Source organism: Macaca fascicularis, chromosome 15 (assembly GCF_037993035.2).
Source record: "Macaca fascicularis isolate 582-1 chromosome 15, T2T-MFA8v1.1".
In the NCBI taxonomy this organism is placed as follows: domain Eukaryota; kingdom Metazoa; phylum Chordata; class Mammalia; order Primates; family Cercopithecidae; genus Macaca; species Macaca fascicularis.
The window spans coordinates 99,424,468-99,448,288 of record NC_088389.1 but is presented as its reverse complement, the minus strand read 5'-3'; the positions used below and the strand labels follow the sequence as shown (position 1 = coordinate 99,448,288).

General features: G+C 42.4%; 2 protein-coding genes across 4 annotated transcripts in view; one reads left to right on the top strand and one right to left on the bottom strand.

Moving 5' to 3' along the window:
- PIP5K1B (phosphatidylinositol-4-phosphate 5-kinase type 1 beta) overlaps positions 1 to 19,890 on the bottom strand; it is a 306,533-nt gene extending 286,643 nt beyond the window's left edge. For 2 of the 3 annotated variants that reach the window (XM_065530660.1, XM_065530659.1), the window contains exon 1: positions 19,382 to 19,890. The gene's annotated coding sequence lies outside the window, so the exon portion shown is untranslated. Of the gene's footprint in view, positions 1 to 18,919; positions 19,164 to 19,381 lie in introns of those variants that run through there. The other variant, XM_065530661.2, reaches the window with a different exon arrangement.
- Positions 12,902 to 22,616, top strand: LOC135967450 (uncharacterized). The gene is made up of 4 exons (XM_074015793.1): positions 12,902 to 12,911; positions 18,902 to 19,280; positions 19,373 to 20,138; positions 22,390 to 22,616. Exons 1-4 carry the CDS (start codon positions 12,902 to 12,904, stop codon positions 22,468 to 22,470), a joined length of 1,236 nt encoding a protein of 411 aa, XP_073871894.1. The 3' UTR covers positions 22,471 to 22,616.
- The last annotated feature ends 1,205 nt before the right edge of the window (positions 22,617 to 23,821 follow it).

The window sequence follows — 23,821 nt, the reverse complement described above, 5'->3', positions numbered from 1 at the left end:
GCCACAAACACATTTTAACTAGGCACTTTTAGTTTGAGGTATATCAACTGATATAAACCTGTATAAAATTTGAGTTGTTCACTTTGTTTCTTTATTCTTCTAGAGGAGAATAAAAATTTAGCAATAAAAAGTAGTAGAAGGAAAATTGAAAGCATTTCCACTAAGATCTGGAACAAGACAAGCATAGCCACTTTCAAGAGTTATGTTCAAAATCAACATACAAAAGTCAGCAGAGTTTTTACATGTGAACCGTGATCAATCTGAAAAAGAAATCAAGAAAGTAACCCCACTTACAATAACTAAAAAAAAAATACCTAGCAATAAACTCAACCAAAGAAGTGAAAGGTCTCTGCAAGGAAAACTATACAACATTGATGAAAGAAATTGAAGAGAACACAAAAAATGAAATGTCTCATGCTCAGGGATTGCAAGAATATTGTTAAAACGCTTATCATTTTAACAATTAAATCTGTATATCAATTTAACAATTGAATCTGTACATCACTACACAGAGTAGATTCAATGCAATCTCTACCAAAATAGCAATTATATTCTTCACAGAAATAGAAAAAAAATGCTAAAATTTGTATAAAACCACAAAAGACTGAAAATAGCTAAAGAAATGTTGAGCAAAAAGAACAAAGTTGAAGACATCATACTACCTAATCTCAAATTATACTACAAAGCTATAGTAATCAAAACAGCATGGTACTGGCAAAAAAAAAAAAAAAAAAAAAAAAAAAGACACATAGACCAATGGAACAGATACAGAACCCAGAAATCAATCCACACACTTGCGGCCAACCCATTTTCAACAAAGGCACCAAGAACATACACTGGGGAAAGGACAGTCTCTTTAATAAATAGTGCTGGGAAAACTGGATATCCATATGCAGAAGAATAAAACTAGATACCTATCTTTCACCATATACAGCAATCAACTCAAAATGCATTAAATACTTAAATGTAAAGCCTAAAACTATGAAACTCCTTAAAAAATTGGGAAAATCCTATAAGATATTTGTCTGGGCAAAGATTTTTTGGGTAAGACCCAAAAGCACAGGTAACAAAAACAAAATATTAATAGACAAATGGGATTGCATCAAGCTGAAAAGCTCCTGCACAGCAAAGGAAACAATCAACAAAGTGAAGAGACAACCTAAAGAACAGGAGAAAATATTTGCAAACTATCCATTTATCCATTTGACAAGGGATTAATAAGCAGAATACATAAGAAATTCAATAGCAAAAAAAAAAAAAACAAATAATTCGATTAAAAAATGGGCAAAATACCTGAATAGACACTTGTCAAAAGAATACATACAAATGGCTAACAGGTATATGAAAAAAATGGTCAACATCACTAATCATCAGGGAAATGCAAATCAAAACCACAATGGGATAACATCTCACCCTAGTAAGAATGGCTATTACCAAAAAAATCAAAAAGTAACAAATGCTGGAGAGGATGTAGAGAAAGGGCAATATTGTACACTGTTGGTGGGAATGTAAAGATGTACAGCCATTATAGAAAACAAGATGTAAGTTCCTCAAAAAAAAAAAAAATAGAACTACCATTTGAATCAGCAATCCCACTGTAGGTATATATCCAAAAGAAAGGAAATCAGTATATCAAAGAGATACCTGCACTCCCCTGTTTACTACAGTGTTTATTCACAATAGCCAACACATGGAATCAATGTAAGTGTACATCAGTGGATGAATGCACAAAGAAAATGTCTCTCTCTCTCTCTGTCTCTCTCTCTCTCACACACACACACACACACACGTACACACCACACAGAGGAATATTATTCAGCTACAAAAAAGAATGAGATCCTGTCATTTGTAGCAACATGGCGGAAACTGAAAGTCATTATGTTAAGTGAAATAAGCCAGGCACAGAAAGACAAATATTGCATGTTCTCATTCATATGTGGGAGCTAAAAAAGTGGATTTCATGGACGTAGAGAATAAAATGATAGTTATGAGAGGCTATGAAGGGTAGGGGAGAGGAGGGGTGAAGAGAAATTGGTTAAGGATACAAAAACACAGTTAGATAGATGGGAAAAGTTATAGTATTTTATAGTACAGTAGGGAAATTATAGTTAATAATTTATTGCATATTTCAAATAGCTAGAAGAATTATAGTGTTCCCAACACAAAAAAAATGTTTGAGGTGATATCCTCATTACCCTGATTTGATCATTACACATTGCATACAGATACCAAAATATCACATGTACCCCAAACATATCTACAACTATATATTATATATTAATTATAAATTAATAATACATACATAATAAACAAAATTAATAAATTAATAATTACAATAAATGAAATAAAAATAACTACAATATGGTCAGCAAATGAGCCTCCAAAGAGGAAAAAGGGGGAAAAAAAAAGTAGCAGGAGCAGCTAGAGTATAGAAAGAGCTGTTAAGGGGCCAGGCACGGTGGCTCACACCTGTAATCCCAGCACTTTGGGAGGCCGAGGCAGGCGGATCACTTGAGGTCAGGAGTTCGAGACCAGCCTGGCCAACCATGTCCAGCATGATGAAACCCCGTCTCTACTAAAAATACAAAAATTAGCCCAGTGCGGTGGCTGGCACCTGTAATCCCAGCTACTCAGGAGGCAGAGGCAAGAAAATCACTTGAACCCGGGAGATGGAGGTTGCAGTGAGCCAAAATTGCACCCCTGCACTCCAGCCTGGGTGGCAGAGGGAGATTCCATCTCACAAAATAAAAATAAAAAATAAAGAAGAGCTGTTAGGTTTCGGTTGGGGGAGACAAAGCAGGCAAAGATGTGATCCCTGCCATCAGGACTGGAATCTGCTTGGAGAGATAAGCGTAGAACAAATGAAACAGAAGCCTCTAGGGAAAGTTCCCAAAGAGTCACAGGAGCAAGAGGACCACAGAGAATGTGTGCCTGATAAATCACTTCTAGGGAGGCAGAGTGGGGATCAGTGGGCTCAGAGAGGCCTTCCAGAACAATAGGCTATACATGCTATCATGAAAATCTGGGCCGGGCACGGTGGCTCAAGCCTGTAATCCCAGCACTTTGGGAGGCCGAGACGGGCGGATCACGAGGTCAGGAGATCGAGACCATCCTGGCTAACACGGTGAAACCCCGTCTCTGCTAAAAAATACAAAAAACTAGCCGGGCGCGGTGGCGGGCGCCTGTAGTCCCAACTACTCGGGAGGCTGAGGCAGGAGAATGGCGTGAACCCGGGAGGCGGAGCTTGCAGTGAGCTGAGATCAGGCCACTGCACTCCAGCCTGGGCGGCAGAGCCAGACTCTGTCTCAAAAAAAAAAAAAAAAAAAAAAAAGAAAATCTGATGCCATTTCCTTAAACAGAGAGAAAAAAAAAGATCTACTAAGAAAACAAGGGAATGAGCCACGCTATGGGGGAATGAAATTGCAAGTGAAGATCAAGAAGTGATCTTCTGTCTTCTTACTATACAATTTCAGGAACATTCCATTTAGTCTCATGGCTTTAATTGCTGGCAAGAGCTCATAATACTGTCTTCTTCATGGCCTCTTCCACACTTACACACAGCTTCTTTTTAGACTCTCCACCTTCATGTCCTGTATCTCAATCTTATTCAGTCTCATGCTCTCCTACAGCCCAGAGGATATTACCATAGCACAGCCAGTGTCTCCATGTGGACTGATCTTACAGCCACACCCTACCTGGATAGCCCCCAGGTATCTCAAATGCATGTTCAAAATAGGACTCATCATCACAGCCTTCCTGCTTCTGCCACCACATGTATGAGACCTCTACCTGGTATTCTCTCTCAGTTGAGCATCACTCCCCAATCTCTGCAGCCACTCAAGTCAAAAGTCAGAGAATCATCTACTACTACCATTCCCCAAAATTCATATAAAGGTGGTCATCAAGTCCTAGAAATTCTCCCTCTTGAATATCAAATCTACTCACTCTTCCCTATCCACACTACATTACTTCAGGTCCTTTTCATCTCTCCTGTGATTAGTCTCCCTATATCCAGTCTCTTACCCTTCTAATTCATCCCCTAAACTGTAGCTCATGTTGCCATTATGAAACAAAATATGAGCTCATCACTTCTCCATGAAACTCTTCTAGATGTCGCCTCATGGTCTATAGAAGAAAAGTTCAAACTCCTTAGCACAGCTGACAAGATGTCTATGGTCAGGCCCGATACACCTCTCCAGGCCTATCTTATTCCACGCACAGCCACCCTACCCATTATCACATTATACAGCTCCAAAATGCACTAACAAGCTTTATGATGTCATGCTTCATATGTGTTGTGCCTGGTATAGAGTAACAGTTTAAGAAATGGTAGCTGCTGTCACTGCTATACAGCTATGACAATGACAACAATGATGATGACAATGATCAACAGTCAACTAGGGCCAGAATGTACCCAAACCAAAGCATTTCAGATTTCAGACATGTTAAAGGATCTAAGGATTTCCTGCCATGGCCGTGATAAAATCATTCTCTAGGAGCAGGTATTATAATTGCTTAAAGTGGGTAGATAGGGAGGTATGGAAGTTATTTGGGAAGCTTCTACAACAGCCCAGGTAAGAGACATATCTGGAGACAGAGGTGAGAATACAGGAGAACATTTTTTAAAAATTGGTAGCTGCAGAGAGACAGAGATAACCAAAGTAAAAAGACTCCTAAATTTCAAAGTGGGTTAAAAAAAATGAGGGTGTCTTTGATAAAAACAGTATTTGGGAGGGGAGGTGGACTGAATTTTTAAAAGGTGACTGCACGGCTGCAAGTATAGAGTTTGTTCAAAGAGGTAAGAGTTGGGATCAAAAAATCAGCTGAGTAGCGAAGAGACCGTGGGGCATGGGCTTATTAAATTGGTCTAGATTGTTACAGGTGAAAAAAGCAAGAGATAGAAAAAGACTGTAACGTGGCAACAAACAAGGCTGTTCCTCAGGGAAGAAACTTGAAGCAGTGGTAAGGCTAGATGCTAGGCTATTGAAATTTTGTAAAGGAAGGGGGAGCTCAGAAGTCAAGGGAAAAACAGTTACAGCTTAAGAATTTGTTTTTATAGCTTAAGAACGAGTTCATTCCACAATGATAATGCAGGCTGTCTTTGTGCTGGACACTGTTCTAGGTGCTGGAGATAGTGTAGTAAACAGAACAAAGTTCCTGCTCTTGTGAAACTTTACGTTTCAGTAAGAAGGCAGACAAATGAAGAAACAAACAAAAACGTAAGGCCAGAAAGTGCTGCTGCTGATCATTTCTAAAGCTTCCAGGCACATGTGTAGGATACTTAGCATTCAGTTCTAAAATGCTTCCAGAAGTCTTCTGACATGTGGAAATGACTATTCCTTCTATAAAGTTTACACAAAATGAAATGATGCATCATGTTTGCATTATAAATTGTCATGTAGGAGAGGGAGTTTCCGAGAAATGGCTAAACTAAATAATGAAGCCCAACTGTACATACATCTTAAAAGCTGAATTTCCATTCTGTTTCCTATAAACAAATCTAAACAAAGTCATGCTTCTCTCTTAACCCATAGCAGGAGAGACTGATTTCCCATTTGTTCCAGTTTCCATAACCTTCACAACTGAGTCTAAACAACACATCTTGAAAAAAATAAAAGGGCATCATTTAAATACAGCTTGACACAGCAATGACACCACTGCTTTTTTGTGTTCCCATATCATGCAGTCATAAACCTAAGAATAGTCTGGTTCACACTACTCCTTGAAAATAAGTTAATTTTTCAGTATTCAGCTTCCTTGTTTTATTGTGGATATTGAACTTGTTTTCCAATGGAAGATGGAAATCAGGAAAATCTGGGGAACTCTGCTATGCAGTTTCTCCAAGTAAAAGAGAAATGCAGTAATCTATAACCTTTAAAGGCATAAAGCATTGCAAATAAAGCTGTTAGCAAAATACTCAGCAATTGCCACTATGTTTAACTTAAATGAAAAAGTCTATGAAATCTTGCTTTAGACCATAATAAACACATTATCAATACGTTATAAAAAGAAAGAAAAAAGAAACCATGCCTATCACAGCCTGAAAAGGTATCACTTTATCTGAACAACCCAAAAACAGGGCAGAGGAAAACATGCTATTGGCTAATGAATGAAGTGAATGAGAAAGAACTAAAGCTTGCTTGCTTTACCAATAGAGCTCTTGAAAGCCTCCCTCAAAAGCTACTTTTGATCGTTTTTTAAAATTTCAGTTTCAATGGATAATATGAGTCTATCTGGCAAACACATTTCAGACAGTACAGTTATTCGGTTCCCAAAATCACAATGGACTTTCAATAGCCAACAATGAGTGAAGGGGCTCACTGCTGAAAGCCACAGAAGTAAGGCCAAAAAAAAAAAATTATCAAGAAAAAGCAGACAAGATTTTAGGAGACAGCAAAGTAGGGCCATTTGGTTTAGAGGCAAAGAGCCTTGCATTCCTGATGAATACTAAATCTATCACTTTAGAGTAGCATAAAAGATACACTCTGTTCTGTATAATCTTTTAAAGAATCAGGGACAGATGACACAATGTTGGGAAAATTTTCTATACAAAACTTGGCCATAATAATTGCTGGCAGTTAAAGGAGCAAGCAATCAGGAAATGTATTCTAGAAGTAAAACAGCCTGCCCAAAGGTTCTGCATAGCCAGGAGTTCCCTATTTTGAGCCCCTTTAATTTTGTGCTTGAGTGGCCAATGAAAATGAATAGGCTTAATGTCTGAAGGAATTTCAGGAAGAAAAAAAACTACACTGTCAAATTATTATTCACATATTTTTAAAGTCAGAGATTGTTTTCCTTACAGTATTTAGGTTCTTGCTAAAATAAATTAAGAGTGAACTTTAAGGTGAGCACTAAAGGCAAAAATATAGACATTGCCCAGTTTAAAGGCCATGTTTGATGACTGAAGCTTATCTATGTTGTATGACAGACAAGGCAGCTGTCTGAGTCACTTTTGTCCAACTTCAAGTTCTATCATATGTCTACTCTCCAAGTTTCACTATGCCTTCTTGATAAATTAAAACTTTGCAAGGGGAGTCTTTAGGGCATTTTAAATTCACAACTTTCTGTGGTTTCACAGGAGTGGACAGAACACTGTACGTAGAGTCCTGTCGGCTCCTCGGTAAATGCACACCTCTGGGCTGACACAGATCTCTGGCAGCACCAGGGGGATGGCAGATTGCACTCACGCTTTCTAAATAAACTGCAGCTCTCTGCCCTTCCGTGGGGAATAAAGTCAATTCGGTGGCTCATGACTAGTGTATGGTGGAAGTTGGAGGTGGGAGGGAACACAATAGAAAATAACAGAGGACATTTCATGTGGTATGGCTAAGTACTGTTTCATGAAACCTTTATTTCTGTTATATTTATTATTTATATGTCTATGTATATACTAGGTTTCAACACAGGATGTGTTTCTTATAGCACACTCACTGGGCCACAAAGGACTACCCAATGAACTGAATGTGCCCCCCTCAAATTTCATGTCAAAATCCTAACCCCAAGATGATGGTATTAGGAGGTGATTAGGTCATGGGGGTGGGATTAGGGCTCTTATAAAGGAGATCCCAGAAAGCTCTTTCTCCCTCTTTCTGTCGCGTGAGGGTACTACAAGAAGTGGCCATCTGTAAGCTGGAAGAGAACCCTCTCCAAAACCTGACCGTGCTGGCAACTGATCGTGGACTCTCAGCCTCCAGAACTATGAGAAATAAACTGTTTTTGTTTATGAACCACCCAGTTTATGGCACTTTGTTATGGCAGCCTGAACCACCTAAGACAAGTTGGTATTTTTCTCTTATTTACAGTTCAGGTTTGACTAACTGGAAAAGCTATATGCAAAGATTAAATGAAAGCCTGGGTTACGCCAACTTATATTAACCAGTTTCTATAGGATGCTACCATCCCGTCTCTTATTCTATTCTAAAAATACCTAGACCATAAAGGAGAATTTTTTTTTTCAGATTTTAGATTCAGGGGTTACACATGCAGGTTTGTTACCTGGGTATATCGCATGATGTTGAGGATTGGGCTTCAACTGACTCACCACCCAAGTAGTGAACACAGTACTTAATAGGTAGTTTTTCAACCCTTACCTCCCTCCTTCCCTGTCCCCTTTGGAGTTCCCAGTATCTACTGTTCCCAATTTTATGTCCACGTGTACTCAATAGTTAGCTCACACTTACAAGTGAGAACACGTGGTATTTGGTTGCTTCTGTGTTAATTTACTTAGGATAATGGCCTCCAGATGCATCCACGTTGCTACAGAACATGATTTTGTTCTTTCTTATGGCTGCATAATAATCCATAGTGTATATATACCACATTTTCTTCATCCAATCCATCATTGATGGGCACCTAGGTTGATTCCTTGTCTTTGCTATTATGAATAGTGCTGCAATGAATGTGTGAGTGCAGGTGTCTTTTTGATAGAACAATTTATTTTCCTTTGGGTATATATCCAGTAATGGGATTGCTGGGTTGACTGATAATTCTATATTCAGTTCTTTGAGAAATCTCCAAACTGTTTTCCACAGTGGCTGAACTAATTTGCAAACCAACCAATCGCGCATAAGCACTCCCTTTCCTCTGAACCTTGCCAGCATAGGTAATTTTTTGACTTTTTAATCATAGCCATTCTGACTGGTGTGCGATGGTATCTCATTGTGGTTTTGATTTGCACTTCTCTGGTGATTAGTGATGATAAGCATTTTTTCATGTTTTTTGGGCACTTGTATGTCTTCAAGGAGAATGCTTTAGCCTCCAACTAACTCCTTCTTTAACAACTGCTTCACTCTTAAATAATGACGTTCTATTAGCCTTTATATTTAGAGTAAATGTTATATTCTGTGACGGGTGAGATCAGGCAAACCTCTTTAAGTCAAGTTATACGGTATGTCATCCCTTTTAAGTTGAAGCCAGATAGTTGTCCACAGATGTGCAGAACAAGTCAGATGTAACTGGCCGTATCCTTGAAGACAGGAATTCTTTTTAGGACAACCCCCTTTCAACTGCATCTCCATCTTCTTTCCTCTAAATAATCATTCCCATTCCTTCACATCTCTTGCTATGCTTTCCCTCCTTTTACTTTTACAATTTTAATTTTTAAAATAAGTAATCCACACATATGGGTCCAAATTCAGAGGTACAAATAAGTATGGGATGAAAATTCCCCTCCCATCCATGTCCCCCAGCTAGCCAATTCACCTCCCCAGAGGCAAACAAAGACACTAGTATCAAAGGTATTCTTCCAGAAATATTTTATATCATGCCTTTGGGGCAACCTTCCTTGGGGGGGTAATACCTACAGCTACCATTATGGAAATGCGGATCATGACAGCTGTGAAATTAGGCAGTGGTAATGAAAGTTGAAGATTAAGTCCACGGGCAGGATCAGCAATATGAAGTGGTTCATTCATGATCTCTGTGCATTTCCTTTCTTTACTGGAAATTTACAAAAAGGATTTTTTTAAGGTAAAAGTATTGGTATTCATTTACTTATCCACTCAAGACAATTCTGCATGTGCCAACACTATGGGGATGCAATGAGCCCTGATGATTAGCAGCTGGTGGGGACGCAGGAACGAGTCAAGTAATCATACTGTTGAAGTCTTCCTGGAGAGCGAACCGCTGGTCCTGTCCTATACTGGGGATGGGGTGGCCAAGGCCTCCTTTCAAAAGTAACCTTGAAGCGTGGTCAGCCAATGCTGCACAGAGGGTGTGAAGCTGGCGGGTGCAAGTATGGCTCAGAAACAGCAAGGGGCAGAGTGGTGGATCTGAGACTGGAGTGGCAGCAGGATCAGGACTGTGCAGGGCCCTGGAACCATGTCAATGACCCAGATCTTCACTCCAGGCACAAAGGGAGGCCACTGAAGAGTCTGGGGGCAGATCCCTGTGTTTCTCTCTCTCCAGCACTCCCAGCCCCAGGCCCTATCCCTTGGTCAGGAAGTTTTCCTGTACCTATGTCAACTGGTTCCTGTTATGAGGAAATACAGAGAGAATGATTTTGAGTCATGTTTCTTTATCTATCCTGGCAGTTATGCAAAGCAACCCAGGCCTTTTCCTCAAAGCTGCCAGGATAAGCCACAGTCAAGAGTCAGAGACAGGTGCCTTTTGGGAGAGGCTTAGATTTTATTCCTAGACCACAGGTGGTGAATTTCGCTGCTATGGTGGCCACAAATGTGATGTTGCAAGGTCCTGAGGGAACTCAGGCCCAGTGTATAAGCAACTGTGGAAGTAGAGCAGTCTTTGGTTCTTTGTTGGAGTGAGTGCAGTGCACTTGCGAACTGCCGGAGAACTCTTAAGAACTTGGTATTTGGGGTAGGGTTGGGTAAGTCCCTAGGGCTACACTGGAGTATCCAACCTGCTCCTTTAAAAGTAGTTGACTGTAGTTATGAACCTGCCTCTGACTGGACTCCAGGAGAGCAAAAACATCAGGGTAGAGAGCTACTTGGAAAAACAAGTCCTCAGAAGGCTGTCCAAGAGCTCAAAAGGCCACTGAGGTGGAGAGCCCTGGGGCCAGAATTTGTGTGCTTCCGTGAGGGCTTGGCCAGGTGCAGGAGGTAGAGATCTGGCCAGCAGAGCCTCAGGTGTCCTCCAACCATCACAAGTGCCCCGGTTACAATATGTAATATGGGTAATGGATCCTAGGAGACCCAGAGTGGACTCAGGAGACCAGTGAGGTTCTGGCTTAGTCCTGCAGAGAGACAAGAAGTTGGGCTAGGATAGAATCCGTACAAATGATGAGAAGCAGATGGAATGGGGGAGATATTCAGGAAGCAAAATCAATAGACATTGATGATGGATTAGATGTAGTGTGTGCAAAGGGTGGAGCCAAGGATGGCTCCCAAGTTTCTGCTCGTGCTACTTGGTGACTAGCGGTGCCCACCAGAGAGCTGGGAACCTCATAGGAGTATCAGATGTGGAGGAAAAAGATCATGGTTCTGGTTTTGAACATGTAGAATTTGAGGTACCTTTGGCATATCCAAGTGTAATGTCAATTATGCAAACTGGAGTTCAGAGAAACACTTAGTTTGGAGATATAAATTTTAGATTCACTTATGTTCTCCTTTTTAAATCTCTTATTTCTAAACTATACTTTGAAGTGCTACAGCATGAAACAGAGAAAAAGAGTATAGGCTTCCTAGTCGGAAAAGCCAGGGCTAGAACCTTGGTGCCATCCCTTACTGGTTCTGTGCTCCGGTACAAGTTACTACTAAACTGACTAGGTTTTCATTTCTTTCTCTTCAGTGAAGAAATACTGCAGCCCGCCTCGGAGGCACATGGTGATGAAAAGAAACAGCACTTGAAAAGTGACTGGAACAGAGTAAGCTCTCAGCACAGTCAGCCTCCTTGACAGCCAGGACCATGTTTGTATTAACACTTTCTTATACCCCATAATACCCATCACTTGGCAGGCTCTGTGACTACCAAAAGCCTTTTTATATTCTATCTCAAGTCCTAGATACCCAAACCATTCACAATACTTTGCTCTCCTGTGATCCACACACTTCTGAGAAAAGCCAAGACTGGCAGAGGGAGAATTTTTCATTTCTCCCCTCATATTTCTGAAGGAGCAGGCAGATAGCACTCCCGCAACACACCCTGGGTTTACCTGGGAATACTGAACGCTTCTGGAGGCTTATACTTGGAGCAACAGATTTATCATTTACTGGCAATATTAGGTATGCATCAGAATCACCTGAAGGCCTGTCATCCATCTACAGAGTTCATCTGCATTTCTTTTCTTTTTTTTTCTTGAGTCAGAGTTTTACTCTTGTCGCCCAGGCTGGAGTGCAATGGTGCGATCATGGCTCACTGCAGCCTCCCCATCCCGGGTTCAAGAGATTCTCCTGCCTCAGCCTCCCAAGTAGCTGGGACTACAGGCACCTGCCACCACGCCCGGCTAATTTTTGTATTTTTGGTAGAGATGGGGTTTCACAATGTTGGCCAGGCTGGTCTCGAACTCCTGACCTCAGGTGATCCACCTGCCTTGGGCTCCCAAGGTGCTGGGATTATAGCTGTGAGCCACCGCGCCCAGCCTCATCTGCATTTCTCACAAATTCTCAGGTAGTGATGACTCTGTTGGTCTAAGGACTACACTTTGAGAGTCACTGCCTTGGCTTCTTCCTTGGTATTGGGACTGTTGATGTGGCTGATGTTTAAATAAATACCAACTCAAATATCAACTTTATGTGAGGCATCATAGAAATTGCCTTGTATATGAACACCAAAGTGTCTTAATTAGGAATGAATATGTTTATGATTTAGGTACATTTAGAGCCCATTTTAACAGTGTGGGAACGTTTTGTTTTGTGCTTGATAATTTCCTCCTGGTTGTTTACTACTATTCATTTCTAAGTAAATGAAAGAAGTCAGTCTTTAAATAGACAGTGTTTTCTTAATAATCATGCCAGAATTTATCATCTAAGCAAGTGTTTTCTCATCCTTAAGGGTTCGGTCATCATTGTAAAGGAGATGCCATAGCTAACACGTAAGCACTGTCACTCTCAGTCTGATTCAGCTTGAGTAACCTAAATGATGACCCACTTCATCTTGACAGGATGGATGGGGCTTATTCATGTATTCATTTAAATATTTACTGAGGACCTACTATGTGCCAAACACAAGAAAAACAGTGTTATGAACCATGGCCTCTGCCCTCAAGGAGTTTACAATCTTGGGTTGAATGTGAGTTTGGGCACAGGTGACAGGAAAACAAGTGAAATACATAAATGAATAATTATCTGTGTTAATCTGTTTTTGCATTGCCATAAAGGAATACCTAAGGCTGCGTAATTAATAAAGAAAAGAGGTTTTATTTTGGCTCACAGTTCTGCAGGCTGTACATAAGGCACAGCGCCAGCATGTGCCTCTGGTGAGGGAGGGCCCCAGGAAGCTTACAGTCATGGCGGAAGGTGAGGGGGAGTCTATGTAAGAGAGGGAGCAAGGTAGGGGTAGAAGATGCCACACGCTTTGAAACAACCAGATCTCATGTAAAGTCATAGAGCAAGAGCTCACTCATTACCACGGGGAGGGTACTAAGCCATTCATGAGGGATCCATCCACATGACCCAAACTCTTTCCATCAGGCCCCACCTCTAGCATGGGGAATCACATTTCAACCTGAGATTCGGAGGGGACAAACATCGAAACTGTATCAGTATCCCCTGTGACAAGTGAACAAAACATATGGAGGTCTCCTTTAGGTTGGAAGAAAAGAAAAGGCCCCAGGAGGAGGTGATATTTAAGCTGATTAACTTAGAGAAGCTTAAAGTCCATTCTTGTCTCTGTACCCTGAACCAAACTCACTATTATGCCACTCTGGGCATTTGAAAACTATGCTTATTGGATACTTTCAAAGAAAAACAGAACATATTTAATGTTTATTTTTCTCCTAAAGAAGAGAAATAATACAAAATTATTCCTAGGCATTTTGGTTAAAAAAGTTGGAGTCTAGTGAATAAATACCATTTATGATTTAAAAAAAAAGAACTACTAAAAACTATCAACATTAATATCTATCAGACTGCCTAATATTTCTAAAATGGTTTGAAAAATAACAGAATCAATAGAATAATTATGGAACATCCCAAGATTTTGAAAAGTGATATTCGTTTGGATACATAAATTGTTCAGTAAACACTTATTAAGTCCTCACCATCTGCCAGCACAGTGCCAAGTTCCAAGAATACAAATATAAATAAAACATGATGCTTAGCCTTCTCCATTGACAAATATTTGCTGAACACCTATGATGTGCTTACTACTCCCTCAAGAAGGCCTTTGCATTGCTTTTTAGTTGTTGTTGCTGTTTTGTTTCCTTACTTTATTACCAAACATATGATCAAGTGATCCAGAGAGCACAACAATGGCCATGGTTTAAAAAAGAAAGAAAAAAAATGTATATTAAATCAAAAACCTACTGTGCAACGTGTTGAATCCATTGCATGTCTTCAGTCTGTCTATGAAAGAAGGAAAGCATATTTTTATGACTCGCTCTAATTTCATCCTCCCCTACAAACCCCTTGCTCAGCATGACTGAATGGCGAAGGCTTAAATATCACCTTTTCTCTTACAAACTGAATGAACTTTCTGCAGTCCTGTCTGAGCTTTAGTTCCAATTCAAGATAATTATAATCCCTGGGCCCCTAGTACTTACAATTCCAACCCTTGCCTGAACTTCCACTGAAAGACATACACACCCATTTTAAAAACGGGAGCAATACCAAACACTCAACGCTTTATATTTCATTGCAATTTCACAACTGATTTTCTAAGAATATTAGAGAAAACTTGTCTCAAGAACTTATTGTGCATCCATCATGTAAATTACCGAAAACATATTACATACTCATTGTTTACTGAGTCCCATAAACAATACAGAAGACTTCCTACAAGAACACACACATCATGTTGTTCATTCCAGTGCTAGTTTGTTTTCACTTAAAATGATAATACCAAGGCACCACTGTCAGCTTACTGAACATGCAACCTTGTCCGAATCACTCTGTTTCAAATCTTTTCAAGAGTAATCTAGTTTGGGCAGGATTCCTGTGTTTTCCTGTGTGAACATCTCCTCTATACACCTCTGATGAAGCGATACAGAAGTAAATACAATTGAGAATAGAATGTACAAAACCAAGCCTGTTTTCCCTGACCTAATCTTATATATTAAAAGGAACCTGACCGAATACAATTCTCTGTCAACAGCAGCTGATTGTTTACAACACAGTACCACAAAAATTTCATCAATAAATTAAGTTTAAAGTTGATTTTTAAAAAGAAAAAAAAAAAAAGAAGCCTAGGTTTCCTCCCACCCTGGTTTTCCTGGCACTCAGCAAAAAGTAACACATCCTGCTCTATTGATAAGACCACAAATGAACAGTGTAGCTACATAATGTACAGTTCTAACCGGCCAGCTTCTAAAAAAAATGAAGGACTCCTTCCAACTCCCATTAATGCACTCGATACAAAGAGAACATGTTTCAGCAACAAATACATTTAGGACTTGATGTTTTACAGAATCTAATGAAGACTCTGGCCATAGGGGAAAAAAAAATTCCAGGATATTAAATATTCTGACTCACCATCTAACAGAAGTACAAGCAAAATGCAAATGCAAATTGAATGTATACATATTTATGACTTTACCAGCTGCATGACAAGGCTACCTTTGGCTTCTGGCTTTATATACCAGGAAGAGAAGTTGAGAATACCAGCATACATTTGTGTTTCTTTTCCTTTCTTTCCTGAGACAAGGCCTCACTGTGTCACCCAGGCTAGAGTACAGTAGTGCGATAACAGCTCACTGCAACCTCAAACTCCTGGGCTCCAGTGATCCTCCCACTTCAGCCTCCGAAGTAGCTGGGACCACAGGCACGTGCCACCATGCCCAGCTAAATTTTTATTTTTTTATAGATGGGGTCTAGATATGTTGCCTAGGCTGGTCTCAAACTCCTGGGCTCAAGTGATTCTCCCACCTCGGCCTCTCATGGGATTACAGGTCTTTGGTTTCTATTCAGACAGTTTCCTCTCTCCCCGCACTGATTGGAGCAAAGTATTATTTCTGAGTCTGGTGATGTATATAAGCCAAAAGAATCATAGTGAATAGATAAAAACAAACATTTTTGGCAGAGTGCAGGGGCTCACACCTGTAATCCCAGCACTTTGGGAAGCTGATGCATGTAGATTGCTTGCATTCAGGAGTTACAGACCAGCCTAGGCAACATGGTGAAACCCTGTCTCTACAAAAAATACAAAAATTAGCTGGGCAGGACAGTGCATGCCTGTTGTGCCAGCTACTCAGGAAGCTGAGGTGGGAGGATTACCTGAGCCTGGGGAGGTTGAGGCTGGAGTGAACCATGGTTGGGCCACTGCACTCCAGCCTGGGAAACAGAGTGAGACCTTGTCTCAAAAAAACAAAAAAAAAAAAAGTAAAAAGAAAAAAAAAAAAAACATATTCTGTTTAATGGCATCTGCTTGGGCAAGAAAACTTAAACATATAAATGCTAAACCATTTCCAAATGTACTAACTCTCTAATAATGATAGTAAACAGAAGTTTTCTGTTAATCTCTATGATTTCTAAAAGTCAAAACTGTACCTTCACCATAGAACTCCTGGGACAAACTTGAATATGAACCTTCTTAAGAATACCACATTGATCTTGGTCCTCCTGCTATCATCTTTGTGACCATAAGTAAGTCAATTCACCTAAGTTTTAGTTTTCTTATCCATAAAAGGTACTTCTAAACTAATTAATATTTAAATTATCAGAAGGAGATAGACATCAATCCCCAACATAAATTGCAGATCCATTATCATATTTAAGATCACTATATTCTTTATTATCATTCTTCCAAACATAAAAACACTACTTGTCTGTATATAAAGAGGAGGAGTGGAAAGAGAAGATTGTTAAAAGGAACAGAAACTAGGTTGGTTTTGTTAATTAGGTTCCCCCTCTGAAACCACGAGCCAGTATTAGCGTCTCCTGAAATTTACTCAATACCCTATTTTAAAAACAGAATGGTTTCTCCATCTCAAGACATACCCTTTCGTAAAATGGGACAAGTCAATTTCTAGGAATGTATCTTTCAGCAGCTGTACTACTAAGGCGGGGGAGGCAAACAAAAGAGCATAACACAGATGACATGAGTCTACTGTCTACAGGGAGAAAGAAAAGCTCTTCCCTATATAATGCATTCAGAAAAGAGAGCAACAATGGGCTCTGTACCTGCCAGCTCCAGGAGGCACAAGCCTATAGGCAAATTATCTTATGTGTGGGGAATTTACATGGTGAGATGCTTTCTATGTTTTACAGCATGTGTTTTCCTTATGAATGACTTCATTCACCTCCTTCATTAATTCAACAGTTATTTATTGAGTACTTACTTTACGCAAACCAAAAGCTAAAAAAAAAAAAAAAAAAAAAAAGTTACGAGCTTACAATTAGAATATTTAAGTAAGCCCTGCCATGTACCTTACAGTAAGTACTTCAGCCCCTCAGAATATTTTCAAGTCAAACAGCAATACTAAACAATATACTGTAGATGCTAAGCTAAAACGCACTTGTTACGTTTCATTCCTTTGATGATGTGGTATGTAGTAAAGGTGGGAAGGGATAAACTAAAGCTGAAAGAGTAATTAGCCAGGTCTCTTAGGTGATATAGGGTAAAAAGGTGTCCTTTGTCTAGAGAAAATGATACCATTGGATTACAAACACATTGCTAAACAACACAGAATGCTAAAGTTGGAAAGAAAAAACACAATTTCATACAAACGTTTTGTTTTATATGTGAGACACTTGAGACTTGGAAGTGATATGATTTGGCCCAGGTCATACAGCCAAATGCAGTCCCAGAACTAGAACCCAGGTCACAGGGGGCATGCTGAACAGTCCCTTGTGTATTGCAGTTTCCATGATGTGTCCTCATTGCTATCAGAACTGAAATGATGGCAGAATACACAAAGCAATGGACTGGATATCAGAAGACCCAAGTTCTAGTCTTGTAAACTCCTCTAAATTAGATGTAAATCCATGAAAAACTCCCACTGCTTGTCTAAACCTCAGTTTCCTCATCCATAAAATGTAAACAGTAATTTACAGTGAGACTGTGCAGACCACAATAAATGCAGAAGACCTCTACCATTAAAAAAACCACTTTATATAAGTACAGAGCAGGCACCTGTTTATGACAGAAAACCTAACAGTGATTCTAATACCAGCACTTGTTACCTTGATAAATCTCTGAATCTGTGGGCCTCACGTTCCTTCTGTGTTTACATGGTAAATAATCTTCGCCCTGCCTCCCTCAGAAATGTTTGGAATTAGGTGAGAACATTCAAAAGAATTTACAAATTGCAAGACACTGATGCAAATGTAAGGTGTTATTAAATCTCTCTAGTCTTAATGTGGACAAAAATGCAATGTGGTTCTATCATTCAGTGCTTTACAGTTTTCCTTCTCAGGTAAGATGTCATCACACATCAGTCTCAAACTCACCAGCTTTCTCATCAGTCCTCATAAGTCTCTGCCCACAGGACCATAACAGAACCCACCGTTTCCCTCCGCTCAGAGATCACACATGAAACTCACTCAGCCTCCCACTGGTTTACACTTGGCCGATTAAGGTTTTTTTTTCCCAGAGTCTCCTTTCAGCTGGGAATGCTCTAGCAAAGCTTCCATGACCACTACCCTACTTCATCACATTAGAGTCCTAATGAAACCAATCCTTTCGCCTTTCTCCACTCCAACAGCCGCGGAACGCTTTAGCCTCTTCGCAGAACAGGAGAGAAGTCTCTGGCTGAATGTGCTTCATTAGAGGGACAAAAGGGGTTCCCCAAACCAAGACTCAGAAGTACTGACACAGAGACACCGCTTCTTCCTTGCACGAGATTAACACATTCTAAGGTCCTACCGGTCCCTTAAGGATCATTCACCTTAGAGCTAGGGCCTCCTGCATCTGAGAATGTCACAGAGAGGTAGTGATAGTGGGTGTTATTTCTGGTCTGCAATACGCTCCCTTTAAAAAAGCATCAGAGTAACTAGGACTGCCTTGTTCGGAGCCCTGATTTCAGTAGATTCGATGAAAGAATTCATCAATCTACCCAAACAACTTCTCCGGAACAGGTTTCTACTCAACCACGCTGGGCACCAGACAAGAGAGCTGGGGGTTGGGGGGATAAGAAATGACAACACACTCATCTGCATAGATGCCAGATAAGCAGACATTTGTTGTCTTCTGTTCTGGCGACTCCTGGCACCGGCATAATAAATCAAACCAGGGCATTCTCCCTCCCCAGTGCCCCCCACACTCCCAGCCCCTGCCCCAGATGTTGAAGCGTCACGTTGACCAGGCTGGGGGAGAAAGCCTGGGAAACGCAGAAGTCTGTTGCTGCATTTAGACTGGAACCATACCGCACCTGTTCAATCCGGCTCCAGCGCCAGAAATGAGCAGAACACCAACTCACAAGCCCCTCTTGAGATACCAGGGGCGCCTAACAAGTTCACCGCTGTTTCGTACCGGGGGAGGGTGGTGGGAGACCTTTCCTTCAGCTGCCAAACTCTGCAGGTTCCCCTGGAAGGGGGAGAGGACTCCTATTTAAGTGAACCCAGCGTGTTCTCCGAGCGTCACTGCGGCCCCGGGGATCCGGGTGAGGAGCGGGTGGGTGCCCGCTGGGAGCGCGCAGCTGTGGCCCCAGCGGAACGAAGGTCCCGCTTCGGCGGCCACGGGCGCCCTCTCCACGTCACCCCCAGCACAACGCAGACAGGCAAAGTGGAAGGGTAGAGAGACCGACGGGTTTCAGCAGAGATGCAGAGCCCCCAAGCGCGAGCCCCCTCTGAAGGGTCTAGTGGAAGGGGCCGGGGACGCACAGGAAACTTACCTCACCCGGGCAGCATTCGGGTGCCTCCGCTACCAAGACCAGTTGCGCCACAGTCTGCAAGTTATCGGGACGTTGTCGCTTCCCCACGGCGAAGGGAGAGCAGTGCAGGCGAGGGGCGGGAGGCGCAGCGGCGCGGAGTGGGCGGCGGGTGGGGCCGGGGCCGGGGGCAGCACTGGGGGCGGGCAGGTGCCGGGCTGGAGCCGCGGGGCCAAACTCGCTCGGACGCGCCTTGGCGGGGGCGCGCGGCTACGAGTATGCAGTGCGCGCGCGCCGCAGCGAGTGTGTGTGTCCCCGCTTTCCCCTTCCTTCCCCGCCGGTCCTTCGGCCAGACGGAGCGGCGAGCGGCCGCCAAAGCCCAGCAGCTCCGAACGGCTCCACGGCCGGGTGCAGCCTCGCCGCGGCGCGTTCGGGGACCGGGGACAGAGAAGAGCAGCAGCGGCGCCCCCCGGGCTCGGGCGCGGGTTCCCGCTTGGTGCGCGCCGGAGTCGGAGCGAGGCGCAGAGAGAGCCGGCTGCGCGTCGGCTGCCGCGGCTGGGGAGGCTGCAGGCCCCGCCCGCCGGCCGCCCAGGCTCTTCCCCTTTTCTCTCCACCCACTTGCCCCATCGCCGCACGCCCCGCAGCGAAGCCAGACCGGTTTGCAGCACCGGGAGCGGCGGCGGCCGGAGCTTCAGCCGCAGTGGGCTGGGCGTCCCAGCCGGTGTGTGAGGACCTGGCGCCTGTCCCGCCGCCGCTGGCCCAGACTGAGAGTGGAGTTGAGGTGGGCCCCTGGAATTTTCGGGTGCCTCCAAGACTCCAGGGCTAATCCAGGGGTTCCCGGCTCTTCTCAGCGTCTTGAAGCCCTGCGAAACAGGGCTGTGTTGGGGATAGGGCGTCCCCTTTCCCCAGGCCACAGAACTCAACTACGCCTGGTCGCCTGCCTGCTGGACTCTGCCTGAGGCGGAGAAGCCAGCACTTAAGTGCAGGCGCCCCCTTCACCAGGAAGGGACAGGCCAGGATTCCAAGGCGTCGGTTGCTCCCCTTCTAAGGACAGCAGGTGTTCCCAGCAAGTAAGACCTACCCAACAGGTAGGGGTAGGCTGGCGAGGAGGTCCTAGGAGAGAGAAGCTGGGGGATGTCATGGGAAAGCGCTGTGACAGGGGTGAGGGCCAATCCCTACTGATAGCGCTAAGTGGGCTGGGGGCACTTGGAACGTCACCTGATGTCAGTCTAGCTGCGAAGAGGGTAGGGGTCAGATCTAAAGGACTCCTTTGGGAAAATGCTATCATGAAAGCTAAAGCTAAATTCACTTAATAGGAACCAAAAGGTAGCGGATCCTTCCCGGCTGAATTGAAGCAAATGGTATTTTTCAGCCTCATCACTTCCTTCCACCTTACCCTTCTTTACCAAAACAACGCCGGTGGAAAACGTGGGATACGTTCTGTCTGGGGAAGAACGACATTTCATGATCCTTATCTTCAGAGATCTCTGGCTTCCAATTTCTGTTTGAAAGATACTCCCTTAGTTTTCTGCAAATGAACACCTCTTTTCAGTTTTGTAATCTCTTTTTATCTCTCACCCCCCACCTTGAGTGAGGCTGTTATGGTTTAATATCAGCCTTGAATCAAGTGCAATAATTTCTTGATAACAGAAGTATCTATTTTTTCTTTTTAGTTTTACTGAGGCATAATTGACAAATAAAACAAATATCTATTATTCTTCAGCTGTTTTCCCAGCCTGTTTCTTCTAGATGTGGCTGGCCATTACTGAGAGATTTAAGGTATGGTTTGTTTAGAACCCTGTGACTTGGGTCTGGTTTTCTGCTGGCATCCTACACAGCTCAGAGCAGGAGGAACATATATCTAGTCCAGCCCTCCCACTTTACAGATGAGGAAACTAAGGTCTCAAGACATTAACCCAAGGACCAGAACACAGTTCCCCAGACTCTCAGTCCCTGAACAATAACTAGCAGAAATATTGTATTAACAAAGTTCAAGATGGGGTGGGTAGACTAGTGGTGGAGGACAGAGGAACAGATCAAAGAACCGTTCATCTGACTGGTACCAATCACTATATAGGGGGCAGCATCACACCGCTGTAACTAGCAGGCTAGCGTGGGATCTGGGAATGGTAATCCCAGTCTCTCCTTTCCTGCTTCTCAGACTTCAGCTCTGAAATCCAGAGTGGAACATTAATTTGCCTCCCAGGGAGGTGGTAGTAAGTGAAAGTGCAAAGTCAGTTTCTGGTAATGCAGGGGAGATGAAGACAGGTAAAACCAAACTTAAATGAAATCACAGTGAATCAAAAGTGATCACACATTACATATAAATGTCCAAATACATGTATCCATACACATGACCCTTTTCCCATTAATGAGCCTTGTATTGAGCCACTTCTGTAAAGCCCAAATGCAAACAGCCTTAGGTTTTCAGAGAGAAGTCTCAAACCAGTCTGCCCACTGGCTATGTAGAGAGCTAACTTTAGGAAGCAGGATTCTAAGGAATTCTACCAAGAGCCTTACGATTGCATTATTACTGTGAATTGATTAATGGAATGAATGACCATGTAGTATGAGACCTGGTATTTCTTCCTGATTCTATCTCTGACTCTGTCAGCAGGGATTTAGGAAAGTCATCCTGTATTGGAAATAATACAACATCAATATCGTGAGCAATAGTGACTTGGCCAGAAAATCTGGAAACCTATTTAAAAATCAGAAAATGTTCATCTAATTATTTTGCTTAATTTTAAATGTAATTTTTTCAATTGATTCCTGACCTCAGTCCAAAACCTTAATAATGCTATTGAATACTCCTCTAACTATGAGAAACATGCATGGGTTCCTTGTAGTACATTTAATAGTATTAGTGGCCCCCAATAAATGACCTCCTTTTTTCTCCAAGGTCTTTCCCTCTAACTTTGTAGTCCCCTCCTATTCTGGGCTCAATCGTATGATTTACTTTGGCCAACAAGACAATAGCCAACTTGATGTAAATGAATGCTGGAAAAATGTTTACACATTTCTGTTTCCAGTCTTGGAATTCTGACATCACCAAAATAAGCCTGCTGGAAGATGAAAGACCCCGTAGAGCAGAGCTGAGTCATAACAGCTGAGGCATCCTTGACCAGTCAGCCCTCACTTGACTGCAGAGGCACAAGCAAGTCTGAATGAGATTGGCTAGGCTTGCTCCAGATCACCAGAACCATCCTCCCAACTCGTAGATTCATGAGAAACAATAAATGGTTGCTGTTTAAAGCTACTGTTTCAGATATTGATTGCTGCTTAACAAACGATCCCAAAACTTAGTTGCCAAAATCATCAGTCATTTACTATTTTTCATGATTCAGTGGGTCAACTAAGCCTAGCTGAGTATTGCCTAAGGTCATTCATCGTTTTTGTTTGTTTGTTTTTGTTGTTGTTTGTTTGCTTGTTTTTGAGACAGAATCTTGCTCTGTCACACAGGCTGAAACAGGCTGGAGTGCAATGGCATGATTACAGTTTACTGCAGCCTTGATCTCCTAAACTCAAGCAATCCTCCCACCTCAGCCTCCCAAGTGGCTGAGACCACAGGCATGCACCCCCACACCCAGCTAATTGTTTTTATTTTTGTGTGTGTGGAGATAAGGTCTCACTGTGTTGCCCAGGATAGTCTCAAACTCCTAGCTCAAGCAACCTTCCCACCTCAACCCCTAAAGTTCTGATACAGGTATGAGCCACTGTGCCTGGCCTGGGTCACTCATTTGACGGCATTCAACTGGCCACTGGCAGCTGGGCTGAGTTGGAAGGTTCAAGAAGGCCTCATTCACATATCAGGAACCTCAATTCTCTTCCACATGACCTCTGTCTGTCCATGCAGCTGGCTTGGGCTTCCTCCCAGCAAGGTGGTTAGACTTCTTCTATGGCATCTCGCTTCCAAGAGGGAGGAATAGAAACTGCCAGTTATCTTAAAGGTTGATATTGGAAGTTCTAGAATGTTATTTCTGCTTCAGTCTATTGGTCAAAGCAAGTCACAAGGCCAATCAGATTCAAGAGGAGGGGAAATAGACTCTGCCTTCTGACTTGAGAGGTGCTATGTATGTTCAAGAATAAAAGAGCTGATAGCAGCCATTTTTTGAAGACTGCTTCATCCCACATGTTTGGGTGCTTTGTGACACCACATCAGATCATTGATATATTCTTCTTAGCTAGGCCACTTTGAACCAGTTACACATTCTTTCTGGACCTTTCTATGAAATGCAGGAGGTTGCATTTCTCTAAGTTGCTGATGCACATTTAACATTTTTTTGTGTGTGTGATGTCTCAAGGGCAACTGAAGTCCAATAAATATTCAGAGGGAACTTGAGGAACATTGGTGAGCTATGGATATTTCCAACTGTTCATCTGTCCTTTATTCTCCAATGAGAAAAAACGAACAAGAATCCAGATGAAAGGTATGCATTGCATTCATTGACATTGAAGAGTAGA